Source organism: Vulpes vulpes, chromosome 3, assembly GCF_048418805.1.
Source record: "Vulpes vulpes isolate BD-2025 chromosome 3, VulVul3, whole genome shotgun sequence".
NCBI classification, from domain to species: domain Eukaryota; kingdom Metazoa; phylum Chordata; class Mammalia; order Carnivora; family Canidae; genus Vulpes; species Vulpes vulpes.
The window spans coordinates 137102475-137119725 of NC_132782.1; the positions used below are offsets into that span (position 1 = coordinate 137102475).

General features: G+C 35.3%; 1 protein-coding gene across 13 annotated transcripts in view; it reads left to right on the plus strand.

Annotated features, from left to right (window-relative positions):
- Window positions 1-17251, plus strand: part of COL24A1 (collagen type XXIV alpha 1 chain) — a 387560-nt gene that overhangs the window by 314366 nt on the left and 55943 nt on the right. For all 13 annotated transcript variants that reach the window (XM_072754694.1, XM_072754691.1, XM_072754695.1 and 10 more), the window contains 4 exons: window positions 537-590; window positions 701-754; window positions 6821-6874; window positions 7996-8103. In XM_072754694.1, the coding sequence (XP_072610795.1) occupies window positions 537-590; window positions 701-754; window positions 6821-6874; window positions 7996-8103 (270 nt within the window). The remainder of the gene's footprint in view (window positions 1-536; window positions 591-700; window positions 755-6820; window positions 6875-7995; window positions 8104-17251) is intronic.

Here is a 17251-nt window from a genome sequence, read left to right on the forward strand (position 1 = left end):
AGATACCCGGAATCTGATATGGAGATGTTAGCAGACTGTGCTCCCTTCCACAGGCTCTAGGGGAGAATCCTTGCTTTCCTTTTCTAACTGCTGTGGCTACATCACTCCAGTGTCTGCCTCTGGCCCTCTCCTTGGTTGCTTGTGTCTAGCTTTCTCTTATATGGGTACTTGTTGTAGACAATTCAGGATCATCTCTTTTTAAGATCATTAACTTAATGATATCTGCAAAGACCTTTTTTTTTTCCAAACGAGGTCATATTCACAGGTTCTGGGAATTAGGAAATAGAAATCTTTTGGTGGGCCATGATTTACCCCACTACATTAATCTATGTGCAAAATGAAACAAACTTTATACTCTTCTCAGTTATCATAATATCCAGTGGCTATTATATTCCACAGCATTTCCAAGAAAGAATCATAATTTCTGTTATATAAATTGTGTTTTATAACATTTTACTGCTATTTTAACCAATATCACCTTATTTTCTAAGTTACATGTCTCTATTTACTAAATAATTAATCTTTTCTCTTCCTAGGGTCATGTGGGTTTGCCAGGACCAAGAGGTGCTACTGGACAACAAGGGCCCCCAGTATGTTTTGAAAATATTCTTTATAATTCTGGCATTGAAAAAAATTAATGTTGATGTATCTTATTTGGTCTCTGCTTCATACATGATTTCTGTCTGGTTTCCTATTAAAGGGTGAGCCAGGTGACCAAGGTGAGCAAGGACTAAAAGGAGAGAGAGGATCTGAAGTAAGTTGAAATTATTTGAGACAATTTGAAACTTAATGTTGGTTTTAGAAAGCAGGGGCATAGGAGCTACTGTTCATTGTGATTTAATTTTTTTTTTTTTTTTGTATTTATTTATGATAGTCACAGAGAGAGAGAGAGAGAGAGAGAGAGGCAGAGACATAGGCAGAGGGAGAAGCAGGCTCCATGCACTGGGAGCCCAACGTAGGACTCGATCCCGGGTCTCCAGGATCGCACCCTGGGCCAAAGGCAGGCACTAAACTGCTGCGCCACCCAGGGATCCCCTGTTCATTGTGATTTAAATGATCATTCACCCTTCCAGAGCAAGGATCACTGTAGGCCTCTAATCAGAGTGTTTGTCACTAAGTGTGCAAAAACCAGATTATTGATTATTTCATGTGTTTTGACTGCCATCCAAATTTCCCCTTATCATCAGGCTTCTCTGGCTTTGTGAAAATTGCCCAAAGCTATCCAGAATGAATGGTCTCTCTTTGCGGTTTTAAGCAAAAATATCAATAAGCTTAAAACCAGCATTGAAAAGTGAAAACCTCTTGGTCAAACCTATATAGTTGTAGTAAGAGTAGGGGTAGAAATAGTTTGACTACGTGACAAAGATTCATGCTTGGTTTAAAATCTTTTTGTCTGTAAGACAAGCCAATTATCTGTTATCAAATAAACTAAAAACACATCAGCTTATTGAATTTAGACATCTCTTTTCCTGTGCATTGCTCAATGTTAACTCTGCCTTATTGGAGGTAGTTGCCTTATAATTTGCTGTGTAATCTGTACTGTCAGTTCATTGCTACCCTACTTTTCATAGCATTCTGATTTCATATACTATCAATTTTAAATTAAATTCTTAAGAAAATGTACTGTATTTTAATAATAAATTAGGTGAAAATTGATAAAAAATAATCAAATTAAGACCATATTTCTCCAAAGTCGTTAAGCAGTCTTCACCCATACTTTGTGTTTACCACATGTAGGAATAAATAGTAAAATTGGGTCGAATCTGATATTACATAGGTGCTCACTCACCTAAAGCCATTTTGAATAGTCTTGACATCTACCTACTAACTCCTTGTCAGTTCCTTAATAAATAAGAACTAGTACATTAAAAAAATTAAAATATACCATTGAAGGCAAGCCTTAACAAGAATAAATGAAGAGAGAGAAGGTAATTGCCCCACTTATTTACAACTTTTAGTACCCAAATTAGAAAAAATCGTGGAAAAAGCTATGAACCTAGAACACTACTACTGCTTTCATGTGACTTCCTTATATTTGGATTAAGTGCCTAAGGATGCACATGCGCTCCCAAGGCTTGATCCTAAAATTTCTAAGCTCTTAGAATTAGTACTTTCATATTCTCAGTATTTTCTTTTTCTTTTTTGGCATATGTCAGGAAGAAGAAATTTTTTTAATATTTATTAGTATCTATTAAAATTATGCCAATGAAATTCAAATATTCTTACTAGACAACTATGTTTCCAGCTGATGTGGTCAACTATCCCTAGGTATTAGAGTCAAAAGATACTGAGAAGCTATGGCTTAAATACTGTATAATCGAAGGGAATTCATTCTATCCTGCCTTGGGCAATACTGGCAAAAAGTTCACGGTTACATTAAAAACCCTCTTAGAATTTTAAACAGTCATAATTGCTACAAGAATAATCATTGACCATGAATTATTCACTAGGGATACCTTTAGTGGCCAGGTGGATCTTGTCCAATTGTTGTCATCTTGTTTTTGCAAAGCTTTAAATTTGTTTTTTAGGTTTGCAAATGGCCCTGTAAAATCATCTGGACTATCCTCTCATTTTTCAGATGAAGAAATTTAAGTGTCAGAGAGATTGAGTTACCTAAGATCCAGAATTAGTTTACAACAGAACCAACACTAGAAATTTCCTGACTCCTAATATTATACAAAAGCCTCTATTACTTTGAAATCTTTTATAAATAAGTAAAATATGATTAATCTTACTTAACCAACTAACTTAATCATTGGGCTCTCATATATGAGACAGTGGGAATCTATACAGAAAAAGAGCAAGTCAAAGCCAATTGCACAACCACTACATTTTCAAAAAGATTTTTGTAATTCAAAAGTAGTGAACTGTCCTATAATGGCTTTCAAAGACTAAGACTCAAGCCAAAAATCTTATTTTTCTTCCAAAACAAAATTCCAGATTTTAGTGAATTGAAATTTCTTGGTTAAAAAAAGGAGGAAAGAGTAATTATTGCCTAACTCTAAATCTGTTTATATTGTAAAGCTATCCTAACAAAGTTAGAACTAGCTAAGTGTTGAGATGACTGTCTTTCAGCTTTATTTAAATAAAAACAAACAAGAGTTTGGACTATAATGACACATTGTTAAATGTCCATTATCAAAAGAATTAAAAATAAATAAGTAAGTAAATAATTAATTAATTAAATAATTAAATAAAGTTTTAAAAAATGAATTAGACTACCTTCCCTAGGAGCCTGTGAACTGGTATCATCCCGATGACTGGAAAGCTGTTTTAAATTGATCTAATTTCAAAGGGAGCATTCTTTTTCAAAGATAGCCAGACAAAAGAGAAAGCACAATTTTATGCTCACTCTAAAGACTACATGTAAAATTCATTTGCCTTTCCAATTATGAAAACAGAAAAGTCTGTTTGTTGATTTATGGGGTACTTAATATTTAAATAAAATAATATGAATAAATTAAGTTTGAAAGTAGCATTAGAATAGTTCTAACTTTACTATACTTGAATTCTGGTATTGGTTAAGGAGTAACTTCTTTTCATTCTTATGATAGCAACCAAATCATGAACCAACACCTTATATGACAATTTTTTTTCTTTGTCTTTGGCCCAAATCTGTAATTTGGAATAGAATACCTTTGAAATAGAATATTGAATAGAATACCTCTACATAGGACTAATGTTTAGTAATGTTTGGCTCTTAATTTAGTTTTAAGCCAACAATTCCATTTTGAGATTTTTTTTAACGTAAAATTTTTTAAAGAATCAATGTTCTACACTTTGATGATCTTAATACATCTAAAATCTCCATTGTAAGACTGTTTTTTTCCTAACTGACCTACTTCCTTTTAGTATGATGACAATAATTGTAATAAGGAAATCTTTCCTGAATTGAACATCTCAAAACAGCAGAGACTATATTTTTATTATTTGCTAAGCACTTTTTGTCTTCAGTAGACAGATTTTGCCACAATTGTCCTATTACAAGTAGCAAAATATACTTTGAAAGTAATTTTTATAGTCATACTTTCCGTTTTGTGTTATTCTATTGGGAGCTGCTTCCTGACGCCCATCCAAGTCTGAATAACTTTCTAATTTTCATGATAATAAACCCATGCATGTAGATTTCATGACACAACATTTAACTTTTCTGAAACAATCCCCAACATAATAGGCATCCCAAAATGTAATCAATCTGTGATGATTTGTGAATCTCTGTTTTTATTTCATTATATGAACATTTGGAGTAAAACCCTTATTTACATGTGTAGTATGTCTGAACCAGAAGACATAAACTCAGGTATACTAAAAATATGACTTTGTTTTTTATATGCTTTATAATGGAACTTAACATCTGTCCTGAGTGCACATGTGCCCATTCTGCTTCGTGATAGAAATCTAATTGGTGGAAATCTAATCAACTGAGTGCCTTTAATTCCATCCACACAAATATCCTACATTTGATTTAGAGTTTTCCCTATTCACTTTCTTGTCAGTTTTGCAGATATATTCTGGGTGGCAGTGGTAGGAAGAGGAATGGGATGTGAGTTTGGTCTTTAGTCATCTATTTACACTAGTATACACCGAAATGCACATCATCCATTTAGATTCCCAGCTGCCATCATCCCACTATGTTGACATCTACCTTGGCCTTCCTTGCAGAAGTTCTTTAATTCATGCTGGAATGTACAGCCATTTTTCTGAGTACAGAAAAGGCACAAAGTCTCCTTATATGGGCCCTTAAGGGCTATATGCTTCTGTTCTTGGCCATGTGGAAATACATTCTGCTAATCCCTATACCATGCCCTGTGCTTGGGAGACTCAGACTTTCTCAAGCCCACAGACCTAGACATCTCATGTAGAAATTTCTACTCTACTGCTGACACTCAGTGCAGTTTATGTGGACTTCTAAATGAAGACTTCAGTCTCCCAAATCCCCTCACTTATCTGAGGGCATTATTGCTTCTACCCACCCCAGGACTTGAGGGCAGAGTGAGGTGTAAAGGGCCCTTCTCAGAGATTCCTGTTAGTGTCGAACAATCTTGCTTCTCTTCTACTTCTCTTCTTACCTTTCTCCAACTTAAAGATCTTTATATCTCCTCAAATAGGAAAAATTTTCTCTTATACTATTATAATTCTAAATCTGTTCTTTAGGGCAAATTATATGACTTGAATCCTTTGTGACCTTGGTTTTTGACAATCAGATATAAACACAGTCATAATTCTACAAGAATAATCATTGACCATGAATTATTCACTGTGGAGACCATTAGTGGCCAGGTGGATCTTGTCCAATTGTTGTCATCTTGTTTTGACTTTAAATATTTAAAAATCAGGCTTTTGTATTTAAAAATATATTCTTCTCAAAATATTATATCCTTCTCCAATTATTACCCCACCATGAGTTTCAGAAGACTATTTGAAATTCATAAGCTAAGGAAACACCTATTTTGAAAATCTAAAATCTAGAACAGATTAGCACTTTACATAAAAACAAATACTGTAAAGGAAAAAAAAACATTCTGGTTACATATTTGATATTATCACAGTTCATATACTATTTAATTAATGCTATTAGAGATAAGTGAAATCAATTTTTAATATTAAAATCTTATTTATTTTACTTCTTTATTTTGTTCTAAAGGTATATTTATTTTTAGAGATATTATTCCAGGAATTGCATCTTCTTCAACTAAAGTCATATCATCTACTGTTTCATTTCCTGGTTTCCTTACTTTTAGAAGGACTTTACATTAGTGATTTTTTAAGGCAAGTAAAATAGTTTTCCAAGCTGGAGGTAAAACTCTTATTCCATATTATCCCCATTATCAAATTCTAACAAAGTTGGATTTCTAATCTCTTACAGAAAATGTCCTTTTTTCTAATGACTGAATATATTATTTCTTCTTAAAATGTTAAGATCATTTTCAGTGGGTATAATATGTTATAAAATTATTTATTTTGTTATTGTTGTCAACTTGAATCTTTGGCATAATTTATCTTCAAATTTTAATAACAACATCCCATTTTGGTGGAATTATTCTGTTTGTGAGACTTTCGATGACTTCTGAGAAATGTGTCTGGTAATGACAATATGCTTTTTCTGATTTGTGAACTAGGTCACTCTTTTCCACATTTTTCTTTTTAAAATAATTTTAGGATATCATCAGGATAATGGCATGATTCACAAGGGCAAAGTTCCTAACTATCCTGGCAGACCAGTTACTGCTGAATCAATTATGATTTAAAACCTCTCACACATGGAAAAACAAAGAGTTCCGTGGGAAATAAATATCTTTTCTTTTATTCACAAGTATGTTCTTCTCCATGCTTCCAGATAAGCACATTTTAGGCTATCGGTTCATGTCCCTTACCGCACTGTGACTTCAGATCAGTAACTTTGACTTTGCATTGCCAGCACATAATAGAGCACTTGATACAAAATAGCCAATAAATGTTTATGAAATTAGTAAAGCACTTAGCCACTTTCAATAGGAAGACAAAGGTCCAGTCTGAAAACGTGGACATTTATTATATAATATTTAGTTCCCTTTTAGAGCTAAGATTTAATTTGGAGCTAGATGGAAATTCATGAATTATCTGGTCAAATTCTCTCATTTTCAGATAAAGAAAATAGCTCCCTGGAAAGTTAAATGGCAATCTCAGTGATGTACAGCCAGCAAGTGGCAGGACTGGTTCATTATCCTGGTCTCAGGGTTCTTTTTTTTTTTTTTTTTCAGGGTTCTTTTCTATATTTTCTATGCCTTCAGCTTAGTTAACGTTATTACCATTTAGTGACAATTGTGCTTCACATTTTTAGGGTCCTAAGGGGAAAAAAGGAGCTCCTGGTCCTTCTGGAAAACCTGGGATTCCTGTAAGTAACAGGCCCTTTTCATCTTTCTTGTTTTTCTAAATAGAATTGGCAGCTTCAGCAAGCAGAGAGTTTGGAGCCAATTATGACAAGTGTTGGATAAATCAGCTTGTCTTCAAAAAAAAAAAAAACTTAAGCTCAAGCTGGAACACAGAGGGAACAAAATATGACCATTAGTTCAAAACCAAGCTTGCGCTGTTTAAATATAAGTCTCTGCAATTGAAGGCTGCTGGTTTCCGGTGTTATGGAGCTCTCTCTGTGGACTCATGCTACTCTCTGATTATGAACCACTGAAAACAGAGCACATGGCATATGACTGAATGATTGGTGACAAGGGTTAGAGATCCTCAAGCATGAATAAAAAGCAGGAGCTGGATTGTAATTGAAGGACACAGCCTCTCGGTTTCCTGGCAAATAGAACAGAATGTCTTAGAAGAAAATGTTTTAAATCATTTCATCACAGAACAAAGATTAATTTTACCTTCCCCATCAGTTTCTCTAGCCAAGCAAATATGTGTTGACTGGCTTATTAGCAGAGCCTTACTTCCTGCTGGTCTTCTGTAGCCAAGGGCTAGATGCCTACTTTGGGTAGCCTGGGTTGGTTCAAAAAAAGAAGAGAACATGAACATAAATTATTATAAGCACATTCAGATCAGAGATTCATACAGATAAAATCCACTTGCTCAAGAGTAGAAACAAAATGTTCAGACCTTTAAGCACTCATATAATTATCTAGTTCAATGAGGCAACAAAGAGAACCATAATTTGTTTCTTGAGAAAATAGTAGGACATGAGGTTTTGCAAGATGGTGAAGGATAGCTGTATCCTAAGCTGACAGGTACATATAGCTGACTTTTCTCCCGAACTGGATAGAGCAGAGGCCAGCACAGTGAAAGATAGCAGAGAATTATACTGTCGCTGAAAAGTTTACATTTTAGTTAGCTCAGCACTTCTGTTTAGGGAACTTTTAAAGACAGTTACCTGAATCCAAAAAGGAAACAGGAAAATTTCTCCTGGGACATAGTATTAAAAATGTAAACATCCCTTTCCCAAATATAAAGGTATTTGTCATTTAAACATTTGTACAGCGTCTCTCTATAATCTATGTAATTTTTGATTACCAGGGTCCTCCTGGCCTACCCGGGCCAAAAGGCATTCAAGGATACCATGGAGCTGTTGGCCTTTCAGGAAACTCTGGAAAAGCTGGGCTACCAGGAAACCAGGGACTTCCTGTGAGTAGAATGAATCTCTCTTTACTTTTCCTGTCTTATTTATAATCATCTGTTTACTAGACCACACATATTTTGGCTTTCTTAGTTTTGATATTGACTCAGATTAGCCAACCACTGTTTTAATAGTTGTTTTGGAATTGTGTTTATGATCTTCAGGGAATGTCAATGAGTACATTCTCTGGGATATTTTGTATCAAAAAACCCATATTATAAATAATACATGTCATTTGTGCACAAATAAAAGCTTATAAATAAGAAGCAAATTTTTAGGGACAACACCACCTGGCTGTGTCTTAAGTTCATCAAACATCCTAAGCCACCTTTGGAACATTTAAGGCTTGGCAATCACTCAATGGAAATCCGGCCAAAATTCATTTTCCCTTTACTTTTACAGCCTCAGTATTTTCTTAAAATTGTGTGAATATCTTCTGTGTATTCATCTAGTAGTGATGCAATGATATAGCTTCTCTCTGGTTTTTTTTTTTTTTTTTTAATTTTTATTTATTTATGATAGTCACACAGCGAGAGAGAGAGAGAGAGAGAGAGAGAGGCAGAGACATAGGCAGAGGGAGAAGCAGGCTCCATGCACCGGGAGCCTGACGTGGGATTCGATCCCGGGTCTCCAGGATCGCGCCCTGGGCCAAAGGCAGGCGCCAAACCGCTGCGCCACCCAGGGATCCCTTCTCTCTGGTTTTTATGCAAGTGCTTATCTTATTTATTTGGATCAGAACTTTAAAAACCATTTTTGTCTTCATTTAGCCACCTTTCCTTTTTCCTTCCCTAAAGTCCTCATAATCCAGATATTTTTCATCTCACGTTGTGTCTTCACTTGAAATATTGGAATAATAAACCACGTACTTTCAAGAACCCTGTAATATTTACCCTTTTACATTTCTGCTATTTGGATGTGGTTACCTGTGGTCCTGTTTTTCTTTTCTTAAATATTAAATCAATCCTAGATGTTTATTTAAATGGAGCTTGGTGCTGTACCTAAGCCCAAACCCAAACTAATGTTTGTCTTTTACTATGATAAGATATCTCTTTGAAAAAAAATTAATTAATTAAAGTATGAGATAGTTTAGTTATTTCAGAAGTAATACAGCCAGATTCTATCTGAAAAGATGAATATTTTTAAGGAGTCTAAACATGGTTTTTATTTATTTTGGAGGCAATATGTCAGAATATCAGCGCATCGGGTTAAAATCTAGAAAACTTTGACAGCAGTCTCATGTTTTCAATTAAAGCAGATATTTTATAGACTTCTGTCTGCCATAAACATCAGTATGCTTGAAAGAAGACTCTCTTTCATTTGAGATCTTAGTGTTTAAGAGTGTTTATGCACTGGACCCTCATTCTCACTTTGCTCTCCAGACTCACCATGTACTAGTCTTAAAATGGGGTTGCGGATTTTTAAAAATATAACAATAAAACATATTGAATTGGTCTGAGAGTCTGTATTTTTGTGGATTAAGTTTTACTGGGAAATATTGTAGTGAATTTTACCTTATTACTTTGGATAAGCTTTTGAGAGTTGAAACAAGGAAAACACGTTTCAAAACATCACATTTCTTGCTGCTGAACACAAGCTTGATCATGGAGGTGGTATGGAGGTAGATGTACCTAGTAGTTCATAAGGTTTAAAAAGTCAATTGTAAATACTACTAATAGCCAACAGATTTACTTAATTTCCAGGAAGAGGGAATCGTTTCTTGTCTGGCTAATACTGCTAATCCCTATTCATTCCAGATATGGATAGTAGAAACCAGGGTCCTGTACATATGTGTTTAATAAGAATTTCAGATAATTCAGTGTATTGGGTAATCATCAGACATTAGTGACCGGTCAAAGTTATCAATTACTTTTTATATCAGTTTATTTAATGGTTTATGTAACAAACTACTTTTTTTCTGGCAATATGTGACACGTGGAGTTCCCCCTATGAAGGATGAAAATTCCATGGAATAAGAAAATTGATTTAGATTACCAAAACATGAATTGTTTTTATGCATAAAAACAGCAATGTGGCAAGTGACTATTATGTGCTGCTAGTTTCTAGCCAGATAATAGATATTTTCTAGCAACTCTAGACCCTTCTTCAATAGTTACATCATATTTAAAGGACAGTAATTTAATGGCAAAGAGAAAGACAATACAGAAAATAATCAACATAAATAAGATACTGATTTCATTTGATGCCACTCTAAGCCCTATTCCTAGAATCTACCACACTGTTTTTATTGGCTGTGTGGGTGAAGGCTTATGCATAAAATTGAGTCTCTGGTTCTACATGAAACGGTCAAGCATGAAGGGGACTAAAGACTAGATGCCAAGACTATTTGCACACTCGGAGCTATTCCAAACTGCAGTTAGGACTCTGGAGTATCAACCAGGGCTGTTTGGTTGCACATAGCTGGACATGGATGTATGGATTGCCCCGTACGTGGTTTGCCCCAGGTTATGCCCACTGGGAAGATTTCCCTTTAATGATCTTTTTCAGACTTTAATGCAGCAGCCATTCACTTCTAGCTGATGTTGACATTCAACGCAGATCTATCTATAAATCAGGTCTGAGCTTTTCCCTCCTCCATTAACTGGTCAAGGGAGTTCTCTAGGCTTAAGGAACAGTTGAGCAGGTATCATGGAAATCTTAATTGGCTGCTTGGATTTTTTTTTAAGATTTTATTTATTTATTCATGAGAGACAGACACACACAGAGAGAGAGAGAGAGAGAGAGAGAGGCAGAGAGACAGAGGAGAAGCAGGCTCCATGCAGGGAGCCCGATGTGGGACTCGAACCCGGGAATCCAGGATCACACCCTGAGCCAAAGACAGACACTCAACCGGTAAGCCACTCAGTCGTCCCATGCTGCTTGCATATTTTGTTTGCACTTTCTGGACCTGGTAGGGCCCAGTCTCAATATATGTCATCTCCATTTAGGAGAATACTGCTGCTGCACATCCAATTCTATGACTCAGTGGATCACCTATCACCTAGTTCATAATAGGCAGTTCAGGGCAACATAGTCATTTGATGTCTCAGGGTTGGTTATTCAGTTTCAACCACAGCAAGCCCAGAACCACCTTCCAGATGGAAAATTACATGTCACAAAGGAAGGCATGGCTTATCTTCAAAATCTTATAGATATAAGCTGTGATTTGCTATGGAGAGGTTATCAGAGGACCCATAGAGCATCTCTACCAGCCACAGATCCCTCTGTTATTATTGGCTATTATCATTGCTCAGTCACAAGGGGCAAATAGCAAGGTAGCTTACATAGCATCCTGAATCTGCTGGAGATTTCAGTGTCCTCCTGACCCCAGCCCCCTGCCAGGATGTCCCATTAGCCAAACTCAACTAAATAAGGGTGATAATAGTAGCACTAATGGGAAGGACTGTTTTATCACTGACATTGTGTAGACTTGCCAGTATATGATGATGATAACAAAAAGTTTTATTATTCCTTTAAAAATTCACTAATGACAATACACTCCCTTTCTGCCTATACCAAGAGTAGGCTCTCTCCCATCTTCCTCCCCTTGGTATGTCACTGACCAACAGCTAGATGGTGAGGGAACCCACTGGAGCATGGTGTGGGGTGGAGAAGGACAGAGACTGGATCTCAAAACACAAATAGAAAACATCCAACCAACTCTATTTAAGTTCTCGTTTATACATGGTCTGTATCAGTCATCCATTCTGGGTATCAGCAGACTACACCTGATGAACCAAATGGATCTATATTTGTATGGCCCATGAACTAAGAATGGTTTTTACATTTTTAATGGTAGAAAAAAATAAAAAGAAAGCGAAGATTTTGTCACATGTGAAAATGACATGAAACTTTAATTTCAGTATCCATAAATTAGTTGTATGGGCACATAGCCACAGTCATTTGTTTAAAAATAGCTGCTTTTGCATCACAAAGCACAGTTGAGTGGGTGCAACAAAGACCAATGGCCTCACAAAATCTAAAATATTTACTATCTGGCCCTTTTACAGAAAAAAATTGGGTGTCCCTTGGTCTGTTTGTATTATCACACAGTTCTTATTCTATGACTTTGTGATGTGTCTTCATATTTAATAGGGAAAGTCCCCCTTCTTTATACTTCTACTACATACATTTGAGATTAGATTTGCTAAGTTTCTCTAAAAACATAATGAAAGCTTGAATTGTCATTGGTTTTACCTTGCATTTATAGATATATTAGAAGAAAATTCGTATCTTATCATTGTAGTTATCCAATATAAGAGATGAAATTTTTTTTCTTATCATCTTTATTGTGCTATAATAGAATAGCTCCATATAGATGGCAAAGATTTATATAATGCTAAGTATGTACAAGGTACCAAAGTAAGTGTTTAACTATATTAACTCATTTAATCTTTATAATCTTATAAGATATACATAATTATGATCCTTATTTTGTACATGGAGAAACTGAGGCCAACTATGCTTCAATTTTAAAAAAAAATACATACTCACATACATTCTGAAGCACTGAGAGATTGTCACTTTCATTGACTCAGAGATATAAAAGCAGCCAAACTCAATATTCTTTGTTCTTATCAATATGCAGTATTGCCCCTTAATAAAGGCCTTGTGTATTATTTTTTATTTTATTCTCTAGTTAGTTATTACTGGAGTTTTTTAAATTTATAAAGTTTTTTTTTAGTTATTTATTTATTTTAGAGAAAGGGAAAGAAAAATTATGGTGGGGAGGGGTAGATGGAATGAAAGAAAATCCAGGCAGAGTCTGCACTGAGCACAGAGCCTGTCATAAGTCTCAATCTCACATCTTGAGATCACAACCTGAGCAGAAACCAAGAGTCAGACGCTTAACCCACTGTGCCACCCCCAACTTTTAGTTTTTATACATTACTTTCTTTTTTATTACCATTGCATCTTTTTTGAGTAGTAAACTTAATTAAGCTATCTGATCATTATTACTTTCAATATCCTTTATAGAATCTCTAGAATTTGCTTCTATTATTATTTCAATATTTCCTCCAAAGAGTATTTCCAAAGTAGGCATTTGTGAGACAAGCCTTCTGAGGCCTCATGTGCCTCCAGATATCTGTATTGCTCTCTTACATTTAAATGACGCACTCAACACTGTACTAGAGGTTCTAATTAATGCAATAAGCTTCTTATTACCCTCACAGGGTAATGAAAATAAATAAAACCAACCCAGAAAGAAATGGAAGAAATAAAACTATCTTTATTCATAAATAACATGATCATCTATATAGAAAATCTTTAAGAATCTACAAAAAAATAAGTAAAATTAGCAAAGTTGCAGGATGTTAGATCAATACACAAATTTGAATTGAATTTCTATATGCTAACAATGAACATTCAGAAAGTGACATTTAAAAAACAATACTTATGATAGTGCCAAAATGAGATAATTTAACCAAAAGTGAAAACCTGTATGCTGAGAACTATAAAGCATTTCTGACAAAAATTAAAGTACACCTAAATAAGTGGGATATGTACTATGTTCATGGATCAGAACACTTAATACTATTAGGATGTCAATTTTGGAATTGGCCGTATCATAAAACATTAAAAATAACACCTATCATAGGACCTAACCTTTCTACTCTTAGCAAAGAGAAGTGAAAACATATGTCCACACAAAACTTGCCCATGCGTATTCATAGCACTTATCTTTGTATAGTCCCAAAATGGAAGCATCCCAAATATTCATCAAAAGGTGACTAATGTAAACAAAAAGCAAGCTGTAAACTAATACAGTTTGATACTGTTGTGGTATACAGGAACCACATGGTGGCTCAACCAACATGGTGCATGTTGAAAGACATATTAAGGATGTTGAGCATTATTGAAGATAGTAGGACCTATTGAGGGACACTATCCAATTTTACGTTTTTAAAGGACTTCCTCTGGCTTCATTATAGAAAATGGATTGAAAGGAGCAAGAGTAGATACAAGAGACTAATAAGAAGACTATTTATTGCAGTATTCCAGGTTACATATGTTCATGGTTTGGACTAGACTGGTGACGTGCAAATGGAAAGAAGTGGGTGGGTATAGTAGTATTTAGGAGGTAGCTTTTATGGGACTTGATACTTGATTATGGGAGGGACAGGAGGGAGAAGGATGTCAAGGATAACTTCCAAGTTTTTAACTTGTGCAAGTTTCTAACTTGGTGCATCATAGTGCCCATCACTAAAAAAGCAAACACTGAAGGAAACCCAAATTTTATGGATCAAGTTATAATATTCATGTGAAGATGTTAAGTAGGCAATTAAATATTCTGGCCTAGAGCTCAGAGAGGAGGTCAGATATAAATGTGAGAGTCATCAGCATATTAAAGTGTACTTAATCAGTCATGTTAGAAAGTAGATGAAAAACTCTACTTTTGAATTTTGAAGACAATCTTTATTGAAATAGACAGGGTTCAGGCAGCCAAAATGGAATGTTGGGGGAATCCAGAGACTATCAACAGTAGGAAGTGGTTATTGCCCTTAGACCTGAAAGGTTAAAGGAAAGAAATAATGTCAAGTTGAGAGTCCAGTTGAGAGCTGGAGCTGTTGGAAAAGGGACACCTCACAGGAGCTAAAGTTGAAAGTAACCTAGCCACTGACAGAATGCCAAAGCCAGGAAGGAATGGGAGAAATAAATGAAGTATTCCTCTCTCCTCTAATATCCTAGTGATGTGTATCCCATTGACCAACCCCAACTGAAAGTCAAGAGAAGACAAGAGAACCCAGGTGATGCAGTCCATGCAGGTCAAATTCCCAGGACAAATAGCCAGATAGAGGAGCAGCAGTGAATAGAGTTAGGGAACAAATGAAGAAAAACACAAATATTAAGTAAACAATGGAAAGAAAGTCCAGTATCAAGCTGTGAGGAATGAATGCCATCATTCAGAAGTCAGGTAAAGAAGGAAGAGGAGACTGAGAAGTAGTGATCATAAGAGATAGGAGAAAAAGAATATAATGTCATGGAAACTTAAGAAAAAATAATTCGAGGAGGAAGTCACCAACTATAATAATCCTGAGAGACTGTGTTGGACATGCATTTTGTTTTTGTTTTTTATTTGGCTACCCAGCATCTTAACCTCATTTTTATGTTTATAAATGCTTGCATTTACTCTCTGAGTCTTGGCAGGGAAGCACTTTTTTTTTCTTTTTCTTTTTAAAGATTTATCTATTTATTTTAGAGAGAGAGAGTGAAAATGGGCTGAGGGGCAGAGGCAAAGGGAGAGAATATTCAAGCAGGCTCCCTGCTGAGCACGGAGCTCAATGCCTACTCAGTCTCACAACCTGAAATCACCACCTGAGCCAAAATCAAGGCCATTTTCTACAGAAGTCAAATTCTGGACTCTCACCTTCTAATTCCTCCTTGAAACAAGGACATAAGCCCATGACTTAGGCTGAACCAATCTGTTATGTCCACCAAGGCCTTTGGCTGGGGAGTTTGTGATATGCAGAAGCAGAGATAATGGAGATTCTATTCTAGTGGCAATAGCATCAGTAGTACTCTGTTTCCAGGGATGACTGCAGTCAATGGCCAGGAGCCGCAGTAGTTCCTAACCTTCCTACAATTCTAAGCATTTTCCAAACCTGTCTTTCTGGATTTCTCTGTGACTTTTATGAGCTATTCAATGCCTTTCAGGGAAATTTTCTGTTTAAATTACCCAGAATTTGTTTCTGGTATTTGCAAATAAGGACCCTGATTAGCACCGAAATCTAAAAAGATGAAATTATAACCATTATATTTTAGTATATAGAGGTGATCAGTAACTTCAGCAGATAGCCATTTGATTTGATTAGTGGGGGCAGAAAGAAGATTGCAGTGCTTGAGGAGAGTAGACAGTGAGGCAATCAGATATGTAGACAATTCAATGGAGAAATTTGGCTCTGAAAGAGAAAGTAGGACAATAACTAGAGATGAAACTAAAATTAAAGTAGGAGTTATTTGCAAGTGACAGAACCTTGAGCCCATTTTTATGCTAGATGGACAGTAGAGATGGAGAGGCTGAAGACATAATCAAAAAGAAAGAATCTGAGTCTGAACTAATCAAACAATAAAACACGCACATTCTAGTTCCACTTCTGAAGCTTTTCTACTGGGACACCTGGGTGACTCAGCAGTTAAAGCATCTGCCTTTCTCTCAGGGTGTTATCCTGGAGTCCTGGGATCAAATCCCATATCAGACTCCTTGCATGGAGCCTGCTTCTCCCTCTGCCTGTGTCTCTGCCTCTCTCTCTCTCTGTGTCTCTCATGAATAAATAAATAACATCTTTTTTTTAAAAAATGAAGCTATTCTACTTCAAACTGAGCATTTTTAAAAAATAGATTCTGAGCCACATATTCCTTTATATATGGCTAGTATAAAAATCTCATGGAATTTTGTGATGAAAAGGAATTCAAATGAATTACAATAATGTTGAATATTGCTGCAGTATATCACCCAGGGTCATGAAGTTGAATGATATCTGCTATTGCCATTAGTAAGCAATTAGGTATCAGATCATAATTCATCATCTCCTACTTTTAGCATTTTCAGAGAATAAGTCAGAAAAATTTCACATACACACTGAATATCAGGATGTAATAAATATTGAAGTGTTTTGTATCCATCAAAATAAAAAAGCAAAATAACTTTCCCTTGAGGAATCCCCCTTTTAACCCTAAAGTTTACACACGCTATTGGTATTTATGAATACAGAAATATTTTCTACAAATGTTTCTGTTATCTGTAGAATATATGATATGAACTTAGAATGATAATGCTTTTTATAAGGAACTAGTCTGGTCAATGATATTAGATAACAATGACTAAACTGGTCATTAGATAAAATGATTTCAAGTAATTATTTCTGAAACTTACTATTGCATTAGAAAAACTAGTTAAGAGAAAGTAACACAATCTCTAAATACTAGCATATTCCCTGGAATATTTTCAACAATGGATAAGGACATCTTTCCATTGGTCTTTTTTTTTATTTTTATTTTTTTATTTTTTAAAATCATGGCACCGTGGTGTTTCTTGGCTTACCTTTAAAGACTGCTGGATTTTTCCACTGAGAAAAATATTTATTCTGGGATTTCTAGCATTATGCAACTGTCTGATTTTCCTAAACAATGTTCTTTTTTTTGATGTGGCCAAGGAGT